The sequence below is a fragment of the Aedes albopictus genome, chromosome 3 (genome assembly GCF_035046485.1).
Source record: "Aedes albopictus strain Foshan chromosome 3, AalbF5, whole genome shotgun sequence".
Taxonomy (NCBI): Eukaryota; Metazoa; Arthropoda; class Insecta; order Diptera; family Culicidae; genus Aedes; species Aedes albopictus.
This window is the reverse complement of record NC_085138.1, coordinates 200375858-200398593: the sequence shown is the minus strand read 5'-3', so window position 1 is coordinate 200398593 and position 22736 is coordinate 200375858. Positions and strand designations below refer to the sequence as shown.

Here is a 22736-nt window from a genome sequence, read left to right as displayed (position 1 = left end):
TTCATGAGCTGGGAAGGAAATCAACACGATTGAAATGAAACCAATCTAGAGTGCGGTGATGTTGTGACCTCAACAGTTGTCAAACCACCACAACTTGGCAAGACAACATTTACCGGGACAGCTAGTAAAAGATATTTCTCGATTCGTAAGAGTAATTTTTACTGGAATATTTGATCAAGAACCACCATTACGGGCTTTCTCAATACAAATGCTTTTGTTACAAATTACTCAACAACACCAGTAGCAACAAACGTTAAGCAAACGAATGTCTTAATTACTGCTTACTGCATTCGTTTTTATGGTATGACAAGCTTTGCCATCTGAAGGATCGAATGAGCTAAAAAAATAAGTTTGTTTAGATTAAATGTGTTCAGGAAAGCTAAGAAACTGTAAGGTAGTTCTTATGTTCCGTAGAAAACATTAAAAAATAAGAAATTTGATCTCCGAAAAAATGTTGTAGAAATACCTTTATCGATTTTTCCCAAATTTTGATCAAGGCGTTCCTTAAACAACTTGTTGAGAAAGCGCATGTAATAAAAAATAAGATAATTTTTAGTATTTAGTTATAAATAATGTTGAAATCATTAAAAAACACCTTTGTGCAAATGCAAATTTGAAAAATTAAGTTATTTGTTAGAGAACTCGACTGTTCTTTAAAATATCAAGACAATTGAAAGGAAATGTAAAAATATGAAGTACAATATGCTATACTCTGAAAGAAGTTGGTAAAAATCATTAGAACAGTTCATATAATTTAATAAACAAAGTGTATTTATAATTTCTGAAACAGTCTATAATGGTTATATCAAGAAGATAGCATCTCCACTCTTCCCATCCATAATGTATCGACTGGCAGCGCTGATTACTCTCCTTCCCCGTAATTGGTTATGCTGCTTTCACTTATTTAGGCTGTGAACCATTTCGCTTGTTCGTTTAACTTTTAGTTAAAATTTGACACTTCGATAGTTATTTTGAAAATAACCCTCCTCGCGAGCAGGGTTAGTCTTGACAGTTCGATAGTTATTTTTTGTTCGCAATGATTTGTCTGCGTACTGTATTTTGTTCCAAATAACTACTCCTCTGTCAAATTTCAAATGGGCCACCGTCGTGGTTATTTTTTAACTTTTCGATGGCGAATAACTATCCAAGTGTCAAATTTTAACTAAAAGTTAAACGAACAAGCGAAATGGTTCACTTAGTTCAACATTAAATTCATGATAATACTGATTCAACAATTTGCCACCATAATACTCGATTTGCAGCTGCGGCTCTCCAGCGTCAGTCACTCCCAACGCTCGCCAGACCCCGCTCCACCTGGTCCGCCCATCGTGCTCTCTGCTCTCCACGCTTTCTTGTGCCAACCGGATGGTTAGCAAACACCAACTTTGTAGGTTACTGTCCAACTTTCTTGCAACATGTCCTGCCCACCGTATCCGTCCAGCTTTAGCCACTTTCAGGATGTTGGGTTCACCGTAGAGTGCTGCGAGCTCGTGGTTCATCCTTCGCCGCCACACACCCTTCTCCTGCACGCCGCCGAAGATCGTCCTTAGCTCGCGTTGCTCGAAACTCCAAGTGCTTGCAGATCCTCCTAGGGCATTGTCCATGTCTCGTGTTTGTAGAGGACCTTTGGTATTATTAGCATCTTGTGCATTGTACATTTGGTGCAGGGGTGATTTTTTTTCACCGCAGTTTCTTCTGGAGCCCGTAGTAGTCACGATTTCCTCTGAAGGTGCGCCTTCGTATTGCACAGCACACGTTATTGTAAGCCGTTAGCAAGGAAGACGGCCTCGAAAGTATCCCCGTCTAACATTGCTAGTCCTGTCTCGTTTAGTCGAGATTCGAATGAACTGGATAGTGCACCCGAATTCCGTACGCTGTTTTGCACACCGTGCAATGTGGCTCAGTCTAGTAAGCTTCCTGGGAAAGCTGTTCTCGGCCATGATTTTCCATAGCTTTTTGCGGTCGATACTGTCGTATGCCGCATTGAAGTCGATGAACAGGTGGTGCGTTGGGATCTGGTATTCACGGCATTTCTGGGGGATTTGCCGTACGGTAAAGACCTGGTCCGTTGTCGACCGGCCGTCGATGAAACCTGCTTGGTAACTTCCCACGAACTAATTTACTTTAGATGAAAGACGACAGAAAATGATCTGGGATAGCTGCTGTTTCCACCTTTCGATCACTTCACGTTTGTTCGCCAGAAAACGCCGGTCCTGATCCTTGCAGATTTCGGCTTGCGGCACGAAGCCTTTGCGGAATACGTTGGGCTTTTTGCAGAGCTTTATTGTTTCTTGTGAACGGCACAGCAGTTCCATTTCCTCGCACTCCGCTTCTTCCAGGCGGCGCTTTTTCTCTGCTGCTTCTTCTTCTGTCTGTATCGCTCCACATTCTGTCGAGATCCATGCTGCAGCTTTACCGCCCTCACTGCTTCCTTCTCTCCCAAAATCGCTCTTCACTCCTCGTTGAACCAATCGTTTCATCGACTCCGTTCTACGTACCCGATAGTGCTCTCGGCTGCATTGGTGATGGCTGCTTTGAATGTACCCCAGGCATCCTCCAGAGGGACCACAACGAGCACACCCTCTTCCGGCAACACTGTCTCGAGATTCTGGGCGTATGCGGTGGTTTACATTCGGTTGCTTCGGTCGCTCTAGATCATACCGGGGCGGTATGTACATTTTCAATAACGGAGAGTTTTGGGAGCAGTTTAACCATCACCGCCACGATAGGTCCTGACGTCGATAATGTCGGAGAAGTGCCGTTCATCAATCAGAACGTGGTCAATTTGCGATTCCGTTTGCTGTGGTGATCTCTAGGTGTAACGATACTGTGCTGGAAGAAAGTCCTACGAATGCTCATGTTCTTGGAGGCATCGAAATCGATGAGGCGTAGGCCATTTTCGTTCATCAGCTAGTGAGCGCTGAACTTTCCAATCGTCGGTCTGAATTCCTCCTCCTGGCCTACCTGAACGTTTAGATCTCCTATGATGTTCTTCTAAGGGCCTGACATCAACCCACTAACCCAGGGAGCTGGGCTTACCTTTCCGGAAGCTACGGGTTCTGCATTGGCATTTCCTCCAACTACAGTGCTAAATAGCTAAGCTCAAGTGCCAGTTTTGACCGGGGGTGGTGTTTTGATTGGGCGCCCAGGAGATAATATTTTACTTGAGCTTTCACCCCGTTGCGTTGGTTAGTAATTTTAAGACTATTTTTACATAACATCCCAGACTACGAAGTTGGATGGAATGCAATGGGTGAAAAATAAAGATTTACCTTTAACCGCTGAAATAGTATCTATTAGTAAAAAAATAAAAAAATATATATATATATGCATACATGTAAATTTGCATTGTGTGGAGCGGACCTGGTGTGATGGTTAGAACACTTGACTATCACGCTGAGGACGATTTTCTCCTGTGATTTCATCGATTTCACCGTAATACTGGGGATTGAATTTGAAATACTTAATGCTTTCAATAAAATGCTAACTATTCTATTTTTAAAATTTATTTTCCAACAATAAGCATCCCTATAACGCTACATTCGCGAGTCATTTCGAACGCGACACTCTAATACTGCTCCACCACTGGACTTCCTATTTGTGCGGCAGCCAGTCAGTGGTGGGGTGGCGGCCCAGCAACCGCATTCAATGAGGAGGTGGACTGCGCTGCTGAATCTCCCCAGTCCACCGTGACAGCAGCGCTGACTGTCGTCCACGCTTGATGACTTATTGTCTCCCGTGCTGTTGACGTATTATGATTTCAATCTTTCTCCTCGGAAAAGTAAATCCGACTCCGCGCCATTCCGTATGTGTAGCAGCAAACGTTCGCGCACAACTTGCCTACCTACCCAGATGCTGGCGATCGCCCATCAGCATCAGCCAGTAGTGGTCAGGTCGAGCGTTGAGGAGACCGCCGCGGCCGGTGGCACATGTTTTATGCTACACCACAACATGATCCTCGATGGCTCTCGCCCTACCACTCTCAAGAAGGCTGCGACGAACGAGGTCATGGCGTTAGGTGAACTTTAAGTTTGTAAATTGATTGATTGACACTGCGGAAAATTGACTTTAACAAGTAGTTCGATAATAGAATGATTTCGCTGAACGGCTAGTGACAGCGATTTTTCCTTCCTGTTTGATGAACTGCATGGTACAAAGTAGAATAATTTCGTCGTTTATAAATTACATAACATTTTTTTTAGAAGCTAACTTCTTCCTGGCGTTACCTAACTGAAACAGAGTCAGATTTTCGAATTTTCAATGTTAATTGAGCATTTCAGCAGGTATTAACTGAAAATGGCTATAAAATTATAGATTTATAACGTGTTGTGAGTAACTTAGTGAAATACTTAACATACTTAAGTACTTAATGATTCGAAAATAGACATAACATCCCAAGTAACAAAATTAATTTTATAATGCTTTTGAAGTATTCTCCAACACCTGTTCTTTAAAACCATACATAAACCAAATTGCTCTACAACACGACATCAACTCAACCATAAACCCGCCATAAGTTCAAAGAGGCCCATCCTAAGATGCTCTTGGAGAATTGTTTTTAAATTTCTCCTAAAACTTGTTGTACTTCCCAAGTTGTCCTCAAGGCGAATTGCTCTCTCCTTGTAGAAATCTTCAAGTGCACGATAAAACGATAATAAATTTGTCAGTGTTGTTGCTGATGCAACTTCTATGTGGACTAAAAAGTTTGGTGAATTAAATTGAAATTAAAATCACAATGAAAATGACACATTATTGTTATCGGGATTAATTTATTACACAAATTGGAAATATTTCCGGGATGTAGCAAGGATGCCAAATGCCAAGCAAAATTCATCGTATGTATGTTGCAAGATACTTCCAAAAATTGCAACGCGCTTCCATTATAACGCACTAATAAAATATTTAAAAATATTATTCCTGGTCATGCGAACATTGCTCATGAGTTTTCTCAACATGGCTTCCATTGATATCTAGGTCGGTGGTCGGTCCATCATCGATGGTTTTAATCAACATCACCATAAGATCGTCTTAAATTTCTTTCAACTCATGCCAGAGCTAAAAGCATAACTCAAGAATACTAGGATTTATAACGTTCTCAATACAGCCTGGTTGGTCTCCATGAAGAACGTCTTAAATTTATTTCATCTTATGCAAGGGTAAGAAGTATTACTCAAGAGTACTCAGGTTTATAACGTTCTTGATGTAGGTTTATGCAAACTCCGGCGAGAACGTCATAAATCATGTACGCCAAATTGTAAACAAACAACAAATTATCGCACCGCGGTGGATTTTGTGAACTTCGAGCGATAAATTTAATCATCAGCCCGGTACCGTTGCCAACCAGGCAGACCTTTTCCGGGAACCGGCCTTGATGTGGTGCAGCGCCTTATTCCTCCGGTCAGCATTTCCAACAGGTAAGTGATTTTGCAGGTCGATTATTTGACTCCCGATTACAAGGGAATCGACGTCCTGGATGACCAAACCAACCTCATTTCGGATGCTGCAACCGGAGGAACTTGGCACTGCACCGCGTCGCGGTTGGGTTTTCGGGTAGGTGTTCTTGATTGGCAGCAATAATGGAACGATGAGAATCAAAATCTAAAGCTTGAGTTTTTTCTTGTATTTTTCATGTACCAAACTGTTCTCATGCGAGAACAGTTGCTCTTGATCAAGAACGGATGATTGAAGGTAACTACAAGAACCTTATAAAACTGAAAATAAGTTCGACAGTTCTTGTTGTGTTTATGGTTTTATGAACTGAACCTCAAGTATTCTTGGAGGTGTTTTTTAAACCACATATTGATGAAGAATAGTTGTGCTCAGCTGAAACTCCGATAAGATCAACTACAGTGCGAGAAATAAGTATAAAGACAGAGCCGTTTTCCATACAAAATAATCATGTTTAGGGATCAAAATCTCTTTTTCTAGCGATTCGATTTTTATGGAATTTTGTCAGCAACCTTAAAATAACAAGAGTTTTGGCTAGAAATATAAATCATCATGCATGAAAACGTTTAATATCGACTTTTCAGATTCAAATAAATATAAAGACACTTATTTCCATATAAAAATGTGTCTTTATATTTATTTGAATCTGAAAAGTCGATATAAACGTTTTCATGGATGATGATTTCTATTTCTAGCCAAAATTCTAGTTATTTTAAGGTTGCAGACAAAATTCCATAACAATCAAATCGCTGGAAAAAGAGATTTTGATCCCTAAACATGATTATTTTGTATGGAAAATGGCTCTGTCTTTATACTTATTTCTCGCACTGTAGAATATGCAATGTTCCGATAAAACTATCATAAAAATAAATAAAACCAAATAGAATTAGGATTGTTACTTGGGATGGGTTTGTCAAGATAATTTGAATAGTTACAGTAAAATCAATATCAATAGAGTTCAATATAAATTCGCTTACAAAATGCAGTGCCACTGGCACTGTGCAGTAGTATGGGACAAACATCAAATTCTCGCTCCAGTTGACTTTTTCGATTCCATTTAGGTCTCATATGAACTGTGCAAAATTTCAGCGCATTCGGTGAAACTATAATTTAGCGCAAGCGATTCAAAGTTTCCATAGGATTTACTATGGGAAAAGTAACACTTTCAGAAAAAAATTCCCAGAGGTCGCCCCTTGTCATGTTAATTCAAATCGATCAACGCTTCTTGTAGAAAAATCATTTATGAAACTTTCCTTCGAAGACCGCAAAACAATTGGATGCTTGTGGAAAAAGTTATTGATTTATTACCGATTAGTGATCCAACGAACGGCTTTTTGTTTTGTTTTATCAGCAGCACTGCTGCTGCCGTTGCTGCATGGGGTGGCGGGTGGCATCACCACCCCCAGAAACAGCCGCAGCCAAGGCAGCAGCTACAGTGCTGCTGATAAAACAAAACAAAAAGCCGTTCGTTGGATCACTAATCGGTAATAAATCAATAACTTTTTCTACAAGCATCCAATTATTTTGCGGTCTTCGAAGGAAAGTTTCATAAAAGATTTTTCTACAAGAAGCGTTGATCGATTTGAATTAAGGAGTCAAGGAGCGACCTCTGGGATTTTTTATTTAAATGTGTAACTTTTCCCATAGTAAATCCTATGAAAACTTTGAACCGCTTGCGCTAAATTATAGTTTCACCGATTGCGCTGAAATTTTGTACAGTTCATATGGGACCTAAATGGGATCTAAAAAGTCGACTGGAGCGAGGATTTATTTTTTCCATACAAGAGAGTCCCATACTACAGTGTGCAGTGGATGAATTCTGAATTATGAATGCTGCTGACATACTCTGAACATGATAACGAGTATCCATCAAATCATTCTCCTTTCTCATTCTCCTATGATAGCGAGGCTAACTGATTGAGCCATTCATTTGCTCGTTTACTTGCAGGTTCATATCGGTTGGTCAAACTGGCCTACGTTTGACCCCCTCAGGACCGGGATGCTGTGCCGTAGGATGCGTTTAACCGAGCGCCATCTTCAGCCTCCACGCGAACCCAATGAAGGTCCGATTGTGCGTCCTTGCACTGCGCGAAAATTGGAGGGAAGCGACAGGGAATCTTCACTTTTCTCGGCCGGACATCATGGGAGGTAAAGATATTAAAGTTCTCGTCATCGTTGCTCGCTCGCCGGGACATTATAGTGTTGTTCGCTGCCGTTGTTGATAGATATTTAATTTATGTATAGAGCAGACGCCCGCGCTTTGTTGCTTCTGGTTGGGATCGTTTCGTACAAGCTGCCTGGTTGACTGGGTCGGGCTGCTACTCTCTGTCAGCGAGCAACACTTTTGATAGCAAAAATGTTTTACGATTATGACAGCGAATAAAATATTTTGATTAACATTTTAATGACCGCGGCTCGTCGATGGTGGCTGGTAGTTGCAGACAGTTGCACCCAAAAACTTGATTTCTCACTATAAAAACGAGACATGATATAACAAAACAGCGCACCAAAAATGATGGATGGAAACAGGAGTGTAACGATGATGACGGTGGCTGCAATGATAAGCGCAGTAGAGTTAGGAATTCCAGAGTTCGAAATGGCAAACAATTGGCCTCAGTAATGTTTGTTTCTATTGGAGGATATTTAGATATGTTCGTGAATGGGTGGTACTGAAATGCACCACTCTGCGTACCGTGATTTCGGGTGAAATTGATAGCGTCGATTTTTTTTAAATAGTTAACGATATTCTTCTTCTTATTCTTCTTCTTTTTGATTCTACGTCCCTACTGCGCTTCAACTTAGTGTTCTTTGAGCACTTCCACAGTTATTAATTGAAGGGCTTCTTTTGCCTGCCATTACAAGAATTTGTATATTGTGAGGCAAGTACAATGATACACTATACCCAGAGAGTCGAGAAAAAAAAATTATAGGCCTTAACGGGAATCGAACCCGCCGTCTCCGGATTGGTGATCCATAGCCTTAACCACTTGACTAACAGGAGACTCCCGACGATTTTTTAGTAAATTGGTCTAATTTTTATATGCTTCCCATTACTATTTCAACTAATTGCCGGTTACCCGAGTAGAGGAAAAGAGCTCAATAATAGCATATTTTGATATGGAGATCAAAAAGTGATATGCGTTTAGGAGATAAAAGATCTAAAAATAAAGTCAAAAATTTACTCATGGAACATCATCAAAATATCATATTTAGATTTTGTAAGATCTAACCAATAGCAGCGAGTTATTCGTTTGATCTTGAAATATCAAATTTTGATATTGTTCAGATGTTCCAGAAAAATTTTTCAGATATTATTTTCAGATCTTCTATCTCTTATATCTATCAGATCAATATCACGTTTTGATCGTCAGTATTTAACCTCTACCCGGGTATGTTGTTACTGTCTTTCAAAACACATTCATATTGAAGACAATTAAAGGGAATTCAAATAAACTAAAATTACCATCTCGAATTTTGAATTCGATGTTGAAATTTTTGATAATTTGGTGTTATATAAGAAAAAATCTAAACGCTTTAATTTTCTTCCGTATTAACAATTCAAGCCTAAGGGGAAGTTCGCTGCTCCCATAGCAACTCATCTTACCTTACCAATCAGGCTAAGGCCGGGGTGGCCTCTGCTGTATATAGTAGCCGTCTCCATTCCACTCGGTCCATGGCAGTTTGTCTCCAGTTCCGCACTCTGTGTAGGGTCCGCAGATCGTCCTCCAGTTGGTCGACCCACCTAGCTCGCTGCGCTCCATGTCTTCTTGTACCGGTCGGATGACTCTTGAGAACCATTTTAGTCGGGTTGCTATCCGACATCCTGATGACGTGACCTGCCCTCCGTAGCCTCCCGATTTTCGCGGTATGGACGATGGTTGGTTCTCTTAGCAGCTGATGCAGCTCGTGGTTCATTCACCTTCTCCAAGTCCCGTCTTCCATCTGCACTCCGCCGTAGATGGTACGCAACACCTTCCGTTCGAAAACTCCAAGGGCGCGTTGGTCCTCTGCACGTAGGGTCCATGTTTCGTGCCCATAGAGGACTACCGGTCTAATCAGCGTTTTGTAGATAGTTATCTTCGTGTTACGGCGAACTTTATTCGATCGTAGAGTTTAGCGGAGTCCAAAGTAAGCACGATTTTCTGCCACAATGCGCCTCTGAATTTCTCTGCTGGTGTCGTTGTCGGCGGTCACCAGTGAGCCCAAGTACACGAATTCTTCAACCGCCTCAATTTCATCACCGTCGATATAAATTCGGGGTGGCGGGCGCGGTGATTCCACCCTGGAGCCCTTCGCCATCATGTACTTTGTCTTCGACACATTAATGACTAATTCGATTCGCCTGGCTTCACTCTTTAGTCGGATGTACGTTTCCGCCATCTCAAATTTACGAGCAATAATATCAATATCATCAGCGAAACCAAGCAGCTGAACGGACTTCGTGAAAATCGTACCACTCGTGTTAATCTCCGCTCTCCTTATTACACCCTCTAACGCAATGTTGAACAGCAAGCACGAAAGACCATCACCTTGCCGTAACCCTCTGCGAGATTCGAAGGGACTCGAGAGTGTCCCTGATACTCGAACTACGCACATTACTCGATCCATCGTCGCCTTGATCAATCGTATCAGTTTATCCGGGAATCCGTATTCGTGCATAATCTGCCATAGCTGTTCTCGATCGATTGTATCATACTCCGATTTGAAATCGATGAACAAGTGATGTGTGGGCACGTTGTATTCGCGGCATTTCTGCAACACCTGGCGGATGGCGAACATCTGATCCGTTGTAGCGCGTTCACCCATGAATCCAGCCTGGTATTGCCCCACGAACTCTCTTGCAATCGGTGATAGATGGCGGCATAAAATTTGGGAGAGTTTCCTGTAGGCAGCGCTCAGTAGTGTGATCGCGCGATAGTTTCCGCAATCCAACTTGTCGCCCTTTTTGTAGATGGGGCAAACGATACCTTCCATCCATTCCTCCGGTAATACTTCCTCCCAGAGATGCCAGACGATTTTCTGTATCGGTTGTTCAAAAATCTGTATCCCATACAACATTCTGGTCAAAAATCTGTATCCCATACAACAAAAAATCTGTATTTCATATAAAACGCAATCTGTACAGGTGCTCAAAAATCTGTATAATACAGATAAATCTGTATATATGGCATCCCTGCTTCCTCCTCCCAAATCTTGGTAATGACCCAGTGTAGTGCTCTCACCAGTGCTTCTCCACCGTATTTTAGAAGCTCGCTTGGTAGTTGATCTGCCGCAGCGGCTTTGTTGTTTTCAACCGGCCAACCTCCTCTTCAATCTCTTGGAGATCAGGGGCCGGAAGTCTTTCGTCCTGTGCACATACTCCTAAATCTGTTACCACGCCACCTTCGGTACTTGCAATGTCGCCATTGAGGTGCTCATCGTAATGCTGCCGCCATCTGTCGACGACCTCACGCTCGCTCGTGAGAATATTTCCGTAATTATCTCGGCACATGTCGGCTTGTGGCACGAAGCCTCTGCGCGAGCGGTTCAGCTTCTCGTAGAACTTTCGTGTGTCCTTAGCGCGGTACAGCTCTTCCATCGCTTCGCGATCTCGTTCTTCCTGCTGGCGCTTCTTTATCCGGAAGACTGAGTTCTGCCTGTTCCGCGCCTGTTTGTAACGTGCCGCATTCGCTCTCGTACGGTGTTGCAGCATCCTCGCCCATGCTGCATTCTTCTCGCTTTTCAACTGTTCACAATCGCCGTCGTACCAGTCGTTTCTGTGATTCGGAGTCGCGAAGCCTAGTGCTGTAGCCGAGGTACTACCTATGGCGGATCGGATGTCCCTCCAGCTATCTTCAAGTGTAGCTGCGCCAAGCTGCTCTTCCGTTGGTATGGCCACTGCTAACTGCTGCGCGTAGTCTTGAGCAGCTTCTACTTTACGCAGCTGCTCGATGTTGAGTCGCGGCGTTCGACTTCGACGCGTGGTGATAACTGTCGAAAGTTTTGAGCGCATGCATACAGCTACTAAGTAGTGATCCGAATCTATATTCGCACTGCGATATGTGCGGACATTGGTAATATCCGAGAAGAATTTACCGTCGATTAGAACGTGGTCGTTTTGGTTTTCTGTTTGATGGTCGGGTGATCTCCAGGTGGCTTTGTGGATATCTTTGCGGGGGAAGAAGGTGCTTCGGACTACCATACCACGGGAGGCTGCAAAGTTTACGCATCGCTGGCCGTCATCATTCGATACGGCGTGCATGCTGTTTAGCCCGATTACCGGTCGGTACATTTCCTGCCTTCCTACCTGCGCGTTCATGTCACCGACAACGATTTTCACGTCACGCGGCGAGCAACCATCGTATGTTTGCTCTAACTGCGCGTAGAACGCTTCTTTCTCGTCATCAGATCTCCTCAGATGCTGTAGTTAAAGAAACGGCCCTTAACTCTTAACATGCACATCCTTGCGTTGATCGGCTGCCACCCGATCACACGTTGTCGCATCTTGCCCAACACTATAAATCCTGGTCCCAGTTCATTGGTGGTGCCACAGCTTTGGTAGAAGGTAGCCGCTCGATGCCCACTTTTCCACACTTTCTGTCCAGTCCAACAAAGTTCCTGCAACGCCACGATGTCGAAGTTGCGGGGATGTAGTTCGTCGTAAATTACACAAGTTTACAAAATAAAACGAAAGTCGCGAACTTCTGTCAACGACCAAAGTTTTTGAAGCACAATTTAGTGCTGATTTCGAAACCAACCTTCAAAAAATTTTAAGTAGAACAGTTTTTGAGTTTTAGCTCAATATCGAGTTTTGCAACTTTTCAAAATATGTAATTTACTAAAATTCAAATATATTGCGTTTTGTTTAACCAATTTTAAATCTTTTTCCATAAATTAAAAGCTGAATACAATACCATTCGAACATCTGAATACAGGTTTTGCATCAGATTGATGAAATTCAAGATATTGGCGAGTTTTAGGGATGATCTTCTTAAATTTTAGCAAAATTTCCTAAATTTTTTGAGGAAATGTATTTTTTTCAATAAGAAAAAAACAACTTAAAAATTCTTTCTCGACGTTTATTTGACATATCATATGTAGGCGAGTTACAGTAAAAATTTCAGCTCAATCGGAGCATTGATTACGGAGAATGAGTTGTTTGAAGTGAGCGACTTTGCTTAAAAATAGAACAAAAATCGATTTCAAATCATCAACCTTGTATGGAAAGTCGAAAAAATTTCCGCTCTACTGTAATTTTTTTCCTTCGCGTTTTCGAACTCAGGGCATGATTCTACACCAAAAACGATTATCAGCTTACCGAGTTCAAAAATGCTGTAAACTAGTGTTATCCTGTCACATCCTGCGAAACCTAGTGACTTGCAATCCATGTTCCAAGTTTCCAATCGTAGTCCTTATTTCGTCGCGTGGGTCTTTGCGATTGTATCGAGTCGTATTTTCTCCTATGTCATGGTTTCCCAAACTGCGGGTCGCGACCCCCCAGGGGGGTCGCCGGCTTCCATCCAGGGGGTCGCGCAGTAACAGACAACAAATGAGGGAATTTCTATGGGGGGTCGCGAAAACTACGTCTGCTGGCAAAAGGGGGTCGCGCGACCTGAAAGTTTGGGAACCTATGTCTATGTTATTCGCAATGGGGATTTTTATGGGTGGCTTATTGGGCCTACGCCAACACTCCTGTCTCGCCGGAGGGCCATCGTGCCAGTTCTGTTTAACGTCCCAACCAACACTGGGACGACCACGCTGATGGGGCTACCACCTTGGCTCTAGCTGGGCGTGGTGAAGCGTTTCTTATTCAGACGCTGGATGCCAGAACAGACGCTGTTTGAACCGTACCTCCTTGGTGAACAGACGCTCGGGTCGTACCTCCTCAATCTAGCTGAAGTCAGAACAGGCCCGGATTAAGGATTGTGGGGGCCCGGGGCCAGAACTGATGTGGAGGCCCCTCGGAGATACAAATGCGATGAGAAAAAGAGTTTTTTTGAACAATATTTGATCAAAATGATACATAAAGTTAATGTTTAGTAAGCAAAAATGGTTTTTGTGGGGGCCCCTTAAATGTGGGGGCCCGGGGCCCGCCCCCCTTAGATCCGGCCCTGAGTCAGAAGGACAACAGTGCCCAGGCTGCACTACCAGCTAAGCACACAGCTCTTAGCTGGCGGTCTTTGTCATCGTTTGAAGCATGAGGTAGGAACTTGTGAGGACCACCCAAGTAACAGACCTGGCTGAATAACAGTTTATTAAGCAGAAGTTAGCTTGAGAGTAGTTTGTTCCACTCTTGTACAATAAAAATGTTTGTTGGGCAGAGCTATGTTGGACGCTCTCCTTATCGACTCACCGTTTTGCAGCCCATAGCAACTCATACATTGAGCATTTTAGAATTGTGAAATATCCGGGTATTTTTCACATATCATCTCCAAAGGTGGGATGCAAGTAGTCCTTAACAAAATTCAGCGCTTCATGTGAAAATCTCTTTTTTGTTTACATATTACTAGTTTTTTTTTAACCAGTTCATTTATTTGGGGCTCAATCGCGTTTAACGGAGCCAAAACTCATTTTTTGTATTTTATGTACAAATATGATTCTTATTCAACATAGCTAGTGCGGGACGGAGCCAGGATACTCGCGGCAGATCGAGATTAGTGGGTCACATATGCTTTTAGGATGGGCGTGGTAAGGACTGGGGGTAAGGGTTCTCTGAAGCTCATCCGGAAGGTATAACGTAATGGCCTGTTTGTTGTCTTCATAGTGATTCAGCACCAGATTGTAGCGGGCTTTTCATCTGACGGATGGCCAGGAACAACACAAAGACGAAAACAGAGAGAAAAAAAAACTGGGGGAGAAAACACAAGAGAATTAAACCTTTATACAAGACAAACGAAGAAAGTCGTAAATGCATAGCTTATAAGTGACATCGCGAGTGCCCAACACATCTCTCACAAGAACACAGGGTTGTCTACCTCGGGCCTCAAGCGTATCCAAAAGTAGTGCTCTGGAGGCGTCATTATCCGGGCATTGCCAAACTACGTGGTCGATGTCATCATAACCGGAACCGCACTTAGTACAAACATTGCTCAACGCGAGTTTATTCCTGTGTAAATGCGCATCTAGCGAGTAATGGTTGGACATAAGCCTTGACATTACGCGAATGAAATTTCGATTTACATCCAAACCATGCCACCACGCTCGCAAGGAAACATTAGGAATAATGGAATGTAACCACCGTCCCAGCTGGCCATCTCGCCAATCATTTTGCCAACTTTGAAGAGAACTTTGGCGAACGAAATGGAAAAATTCATCATGTGAAATTTTTCTATCATAGATCTCACCTTCCTGTGCGCCCACCTTTGCGAAAGAGTCCGCCTTCTCATTGCCATAAATTGAGCAGTGTGAGGGGACCCATACAAAGGTAATCTTGTATGATCTTTCGACCAGTGCACCCATCTGCTCCCTTATTTTTGTAAAAAAGTAAGATGGATGTTTTACAGGTTTCATCGACCGGAGTGCCTCAAATATAACTAGTTGATCGACTACAGTAAAAGTTTAAGATTTTTTGATGCACTTTTTCTAAAAGTTACAGCTCTTTGACGATTTTTGGAAAAGGAAAAATTTTGCCTGTTCCGATTATTTTGTCTATCCTCTGTATAACAAGCAATCATACAGCGTTTGAAGAATTAGGATACATTATACATAAATTAATTTTTACGGGACTGTTTGAAGTGAAGAGCACTCTGGTCATGGTATTAGGGCATGGCACGGTAACAACTTTTTGGTACCGTAATCTGAGGGAAAGCTGATCACTTTTTCTAAAATCAGGTACAATGCATATATTTTGGCACACATTCTAGCACATGATGCTACCATTGAAACAGAATTGTTGTGCCTTCAGCGATTGAAGCACGTGGTTTCCATGGTGATCAACTTCACCCCGCTGATCAACCACCCCCCAGATAACGGTATGTAACATTTTTCCAAATGAATTAGCGATTACTTTCTCCCGTAGCTTGGCCAATTTGTCTTATTATTATTTTTTTTTCACTTATACTATTCGGAGAAAAGAAACAAATTGAAACGATTGTACCTTTTAACACATCTCTTTCATAACGAAGATATCTTGCCCCGATTAAGGGGTCTATCGGGTATCTATCTGGATCTAGTTTCATTTGTCTTCACATATATCATTTCTGCGCAAACGAGTGGAATCACGACCAGATATGTCTCACGCGCAATCTTCAGGCGGCGAGCGAGCGGCTTCGTTTGATTGCTAATACTTGATAGCCAATATAGCGCATTCACATAATTAAAAAAATATATGTAAATAAGTTTTGACGCGGTTGTAGCTCATTCGCGCCGCTCTTTTTCCAAGAACCCCAAAACAGCCGTCAGGGTCGACTAATGAGAAGACATTAAATGGAGTGTGCTGCTCGATTGGCGGCAGCAACAACCACGAGGAGTTGGTTCACTGAGCAAGAGAGAGCACCGAACTCAGCGCTGGTGCTAGTAGCCAGGACCGTCTTGTACACATGTGTTTTTCTTATTTTATTAGTTGCAGGCGAATATTTTGGACCTAGAAATTAAAAATAGTACAATAATAATTGATATGAATTAGGACATAACATTTAGACATAACAAAATTTTCGAATGATTATAATAAGGAAGTGGTCAAATTGTTAAAGTATAGCTTAATGGGTTAATAGTTGCTAATAAAATTCATCAAGCCTATATATATATATATATATGCGATTTATTGTAATATTGTATATTTATATATATGCGATTTATTGTAATATTGTTTTTGCATCAAATTTTTAGACATACATTTCAACATTTTGGTTTTATTTTCGAAGTTGTTGCCAAGTTTGATTATTTGCGAAGCCCACACATAAATTTTTCCCTAAAAATCCTCGTACAATAAAAATTTGCCAAATACTGCATTCATTCCCTTCTCCTCCAGATTTGACTCGCCTTCTATTAAAAATTCGCTTTTAGTGTTCCGTAAACCGGGGTAGCATTGATCTTTTTTTTTTTGTTTTTCTGGAATAACTCCATTGGTAAAGCAAACGTTACATATTTTATACTTTTAAAACAAGTACTGGCCCTCTGAACATGTGTTAAGCTTCTCGAAAAAGTATTGTGAAACTTTAAAACATGCTGAAATAGGCTTTTTAATTTAATTTTTGATTTTGTTAATTTTGGGTAACATTGATCATGTCAGTTCGTTTGTGTTGAAAATTACTACTACTTACTTACTAAATTTGGGGTCTCTAATTTTAAATATGTTAGCTCAATTCATACAAGTTATGTACTTTTTGAGTTATTTGAGGATTAACATCCTCTAAACCGCGAATAACGCCGGCTTAAGAAATTGAAAGAATACTTTAAATAAATCATAGATATATTTCATTGAGAAAGAGCACTTTCATAAAAGTTTCGTTTATGAAATCCAGCTGTAGGATATCATATTGAAGTTATACAGTGATTTCTTACCTACAACTGTGTCTAGTATTTATACCAAGCATGAATGTTTGACAATGTAACTCATTGAGTTAAGAAAAAATCGATTTATTGCATTGTTCATGAAATTTATTTTTTATGAATTCCATGTCATTTAATAGCTAAATAATAGCAGATTACAGAATACCATTCGTGAGCAGAAACTGATTCACATTTATTTGTTTGAACATTTCATGAGGTAGGTCAAGCTGGTCAATGTTACCCCGCTGATCAATGATACCTCGTTTTACGGTACCGTGATTTTGGGTGAAATTGATCACTTTTCGCAGCTTTCGGCGCCCAATTTTTGCATATTTAACGATATGGTTGAACTCAATGCTTTAAAGCAAGTACAACCATGGTTTTCATCAGACAAAGAGGTTGAATCTTTTATTATAAATCGTTTTACCATAATAAATATCATTTGAAATAAAAAAAATAGAAAAAAAATACTTTCGGGGTGTAATTGATCAGTCAGTGCCATACCTTTGTAAGTCCTGAAAATATTTTTACCACCAAAACTAACCACCCCAGGATGCAAAAAGCTATGCAAAACTTTTACAACTTAACTAAATTTTAAATTATTTAAGTTTAATGTTTAATAAATCCTAAGAAAACACCTGAAAGTATGCCATTTCCATACTAAATATGTAATTACACTACTGTACTACAGAAAAGTATAATTTTATGCATAAATTTTAATATTTATAGAATTTTTGATGACGAAATTGGATTTAGCGAATGTTTGGCAGCTAGAAACATTCATTCGAATATTCATTACAGTTGCGATACTGCTACGGTAACAAAAGATTTTAAGTATCTCTTGAAGTTCGCCTAACACGCAGTTTTGGAACATATTGAATTTAATACAGAAATATGTGACTAATTGACTACAAAACATGTAAACTCATTATTCAATAACCCTTGAGCCAGATGATGGCCATTTTCCACATGTTGTTTTATGTTTAGAGCGTTATTTTTGACAAATAAAAATGCCCCTCGGGGCCCGTGGCGTAGTTGGTCACACGTTCGCTGCGGTCACTCGTTCATATGCGGATGGTCATGGGTTTGATTCCCAGCCCCGGCACTTGCAATTTTTCGTCCCCCGAGAGCGACTGACACACGCCCTCTTCTGAGCCCCATGGCTCAAACGGACCCGGATACCTGGACATCGACGAATTGCTACTCATAATGGACCCTCAAGCGGACTGGAAAGGAACAAAGGCCATTCATCATCATCCTTGTGCTCATCATTCTACCATGTATAGAGTAGAAAAGTGAAAGCAGCAGAAAGAGAACCAGTTCGATAAAGTTAAATAGCATACATCTAGGCACCGTACAAAAATGTAAGTGCAGTTGTCAATTGAAATCGCTCACGTAGTACCCTAGTGGACAAAAGAGCTGTAAATTAGGTTAAGTGATTAAGAATAAAAAAAATGCCCCTCGCATCAATTTCACCCGAAATCATGGTAGGGTAAGTGTACCAATTATGGCTATAGAACTAATTATTCGCCATAGCTGATTTTCACCCTTTAACGATGTAAATCAACAATAAAAAAATGTGAACAACAAATCACTTTCACAAAAGATGACTGCACTCATTTAAACACCACATTTTGTTCAAATTATGATAGAAATTATTCAATTTTCTTAAAATTTTGGCTTTCTTGCACCCTTTTTCGCCATAGTGTACCAATTGTGGCTAACTCCATAAGAATTGCATGCAAATAGTGCGAAAAGGAACCGAAGTTAAAAAATGTAGCCATAACTGGTACAGGGTTCCTATCATTGGTACACGCTGTAATAAATACTAAAAGTAGTTTTGGCTCCGTTTCTATATTTTTCCAGTAAAGTATGGAAACTAAACTATCTTTTAACATATTGATGACATTCGTTGGTCTTCTTGTTATTTTTGTAGAAATAGTTTTCCTTAGGTAGTGCCATAATTGGTACAGGCACCCTATATATAACTTTTCTGTAGGTATACTTTGCTGTACGATAAAGATAAAAATCGAACTTTTTCAATGTACATAAGACATACGTTACCCGCCATAAATATGGAATCGCATATTGCAACACTCATACTGAGTTTTGCATCACCTTAAAACTTGTACCCGCAACCTAATTGTTTCTAGGTTTGGTCCACTTTTCTCCTTATTTTGGGTGATGAAAAACTTTTGGGCGCCGCATTGGCGGGTAGTGTACATAAAAAACAGCTCCTCCTCTTCTTGGCGTAACGTCCTCACTGGAACAAACCCTGCTTCTCAGCTTAGTGTTCTATGAGCACTTCCACAGTTATTAACTGAGAGCTTCCTCTGCCAATGACCATTTTACATGTGTATATCGTGTGGCAGGCACGAAGATACTCTATGCTCAAGGAAGTCAAGGAATTTTGCTTTACGAAAAGATCCTGGACCGACCGGGAATCGAACCCGTCACCCTCAGCATGGTCATGCTGAATACCCGTGCGTTTACCGCCTTGGCTATATGGGCCCTTAACAAACAGCATTAACTTTTATTATGATACAGAAAAATTTTCGCGGCCCACTAAAATCACTAGACGGTGGGTATAATAGTTCTTGATTTACTGTTTTAATTGCTCTTGTTTGCATTGATTACTTAGTTCTTACCTAGGTGGTTGAACGTGCTCACGTCTTTAGGAGAATATATTTTTCGCCTAGAACCGACTCTGCTACCACCATCTCTACAACATCCCCATCGGAACAAAAGGAGAGACGCAAAAAATCCTGCCCCCAAAACACATCACGTTGCATTTGTTGTAGGTCAATGCGAAGACGTGCAGACATTATGAGTCACTTCTAGATTGGCGTTCGTTCACGAGAATTGTGGCGAATCAAGAAGGCCTCAGGAAGAAGAGGTGGACAAAGGAGTTGATACGACCAAATTATTTTTAATCTACGAGGCGCTAGCAGTTTGTGTTGATTCACAAAACAGCGTGAAACAACTTTCACACGCTATATGAGAGTATCATGCAGAGCAAAGCCCCGAAAGGCAGCCTCTGATATATTTTAATTCACCGCTCTCTCTAGTCTTATAATTTATGTTTCGTTTTATTTCTCTTTTTCTCTTTCTTTCCAGAAAATCGGGTGAAATCTCCAAGACACCACTGATGATTGTCAATCTGAATATTCCACCGGGGACGCGAACGTTGGCCCCGAGGAGCGTGAAAAGTCCCCGCAAATTACCACCCTTTTGCGTGCAGCATCAACATCTGGCGAGAGCTTATGGCACCAATCAATCTCATTCTGCCCCCGAAGAAGCGCCAGCGTACCCCAACAGAACAATTCCGCAAATCTTCATACAGGGATACGAGATTCAAGATAAAAAAGGCTCACCGCAGAAACAGCAGCCAGACGACGACAACCAAGATTGCGAGATTCGTCCCATCACCGAGAATGAGGAAGACAGCTTTGCGACTATTCTGCTGGATAATATTTCGAATATTTCTCTGGAAATGATCAATAGGCACCAGCGCAAACTCATGGGAACTACGAACTCTACGAAGACGGCCAGCAAGGCATGCAACACGTCGGCATGCGATATGTTTTTGAATTTGGATTCCTACGAAATGGATGACTATGGACAACTTCCAGATAAGTCTGAGGACAAAACGGAAGACTCGCCCCCCATTCCCCCGGGCTACAGGTCGCTTTGTTATCGTACACCAAGCCCCAACACTCGGCAGATTATACGAGTCAACGTTACCATGAATAGGGGACGCCACGGTGAAGAATGTTCGCGATTCAATCATTAGCTATGTTCACGAGAAATGTGCTGTTGGTTAGTATGAATGTTTAAGTATTACGTTATGTATGTTATTTATGTTTTTTTTAGTTTTGATCCATGTTACAATCAAAGCTTTAAGTATAAATAAACTTTTGATAGAAGAAAACTGTTTATTATGGTTTATATTTTAAATTTTATTTGGCATGGGACAATTAAAAAAAAATTGAAGAATCATATCTTTGAATATAATGTTTTATTTCATATGCTAATTTCGTTTTCGCTGTGATTTTACCTCACACAAATCTGTCAGAAAAAGGCCTACTTTTTCACACCAAATTAGCAGTGCTGTAATGGTTCATTATAGCACTGTTTTGCGTTACGTAATGAACCATTACAGCACTGTTTTTAGTTTTGATCAACTTCTTGAAGCTTTCTGGACGCAGTTTTGAAAAATTGTAACAACTGCACAATATAGCCTGCTATGATCAGACTTTCTTAAACATGGTTATGAACTCCGGTGTACAGCTTGATGAAAAATTTTGTTAAAAATTGTCCTCAAGCGGTAATTTATAGAATTGCAAAAAAAAACGTTGTACGCAACTCGGTGCAGTCTGTATGTGTGTAGGTATGTATGTGTACATAAAATGTCACTTACTTTTAAGGCACTTCCCATCGGTCGATTTTACGGACTCTAGCATGAATGGAACCGGAATTTTTACCGCATTTTTTGCTATTGAAAATGGTTCGAATCGATTGATGCGTTCCGGAGTTATGGCCATTTCAGTGATCCGGACAGCACCGGTGGCAGTGTTGGGAATACTCACTTGCGTGTTTGTAGTATGAAGAAGTGACCGAATGTAGTATGAAGAAATGTACAATGTTAAGTACTTACATTAATTACTAAGCTACTCCCAATCTTAAGTAGGCCATGACTTAGGAAAGACTTTGACAGTTGACTTAAACCGTTCATACCGTAATAAACGTTCAAAGAGATAACACGTATTTTTACTAAAGTTTTATACTCACTTGTTACTATCTCAGTTCAGAAGCATGCTACCAAAAAACGGTATTGGAAGGACATGTACATTATGGTTTTATCTGAAAGTTTGCCCAATAAAGTAATGGTCGCCCACGCATACCAAAGTCGTGAAAGAGCTGTGAGTACAAGGTGAGCATTTACACTAATTTTACTCACCTCGTGCTCACAACTCTCCTACGACTTTGGTATGCGTGTGCGGCTCTTACTTTATTCGGAAAAAAATTAGATGAAACTACAATGTACATGATGAAGCGTTTTTTGATAGCATGCTTCTGAGCTGAGATAGAAGCAAGTGAGGATAACATTTGCAAGTGAGTATTCCCAACACTGACCGCTGGAACTGGTTATAACTGAATAAAACGCCATCATGCGACACACCAAATTGCGACGATTTTTGTAACATTTAGCATGGTTGGAAAATTTTGTGCGGAGTTCATCAATGAAGACCGGGAAATCTATAATGCCAGCCCAAAATTCAAAGTGGCGGCCTAAAACCCGAGATGGCGGCTCCCAATGCAGAATGGCGGCTGTTTGAAGGAGTTTTAGACTTTAAAACTATGCAATATGGTTAAATTTGGTATGAGGAAGATGTCCGGTGTACAAACATGGTGACCAGAATAACCAAGATGGGACCCATAGATTCAAGATGGCGGCTGTTTTAAGCAGTTTTAGTTTCTAAAACCATGGCATATCGGTATATTTGGTATGGAGAAGATGTCTGGAGTTCAAATATATCCAAGTCTGGAGTCCAAATACCAGAATATATAATATGGCTTCCAAAAGTCCATGATGGTGGCTCACAATTCAATATGGCGGCTGTTTTATGACGTTTTAGGCTTTAAAACCATGCAGTATGGGTATATTTGGTATAGGTAAGATGTCTAATATGATGACCAGAATATCCAATATGGTAGCCCAAAGTTCCAGAATCCAGATGGTGGCTGTTTAAAAATAAAAAATAGGCACTAAAACCATGAAATATGGGTTTATTTGATATGAGGAAGATGGAGTCCAA

At 41.0% G+C, this 22736-nt stretch overlaps 1 protein-coding gene across 1 annotated transcript in view; it reads left to right on the top strand.

Annotated features, from left to right (window-relative positions):
- LOC109404459 (uncharacterized) overlaps nt 1-20823 on the top strand; it is a 45126-nt gene extending 24303 nt beyond the window's left edge. The window contains exons 2-3 of the mRNA XM_029863213.2: nt 7397-7596; nt 20035-20823. Coding sequence (XP_029719073.2) covers nt 7448-7596; nt 20035-20710 — 825 coding nt within the window. The 5' untranslated portion in view covers nt 7397-7447 and the 3' untranslated portion in view covers nt 20711-20823. The remainder of the gene's footprint in view (nt 1-7396; nt 7597-20034) is intronic.
- The last annotated feature ends 1913 nt before the right edge of the window (nt 20824-22736 follow it).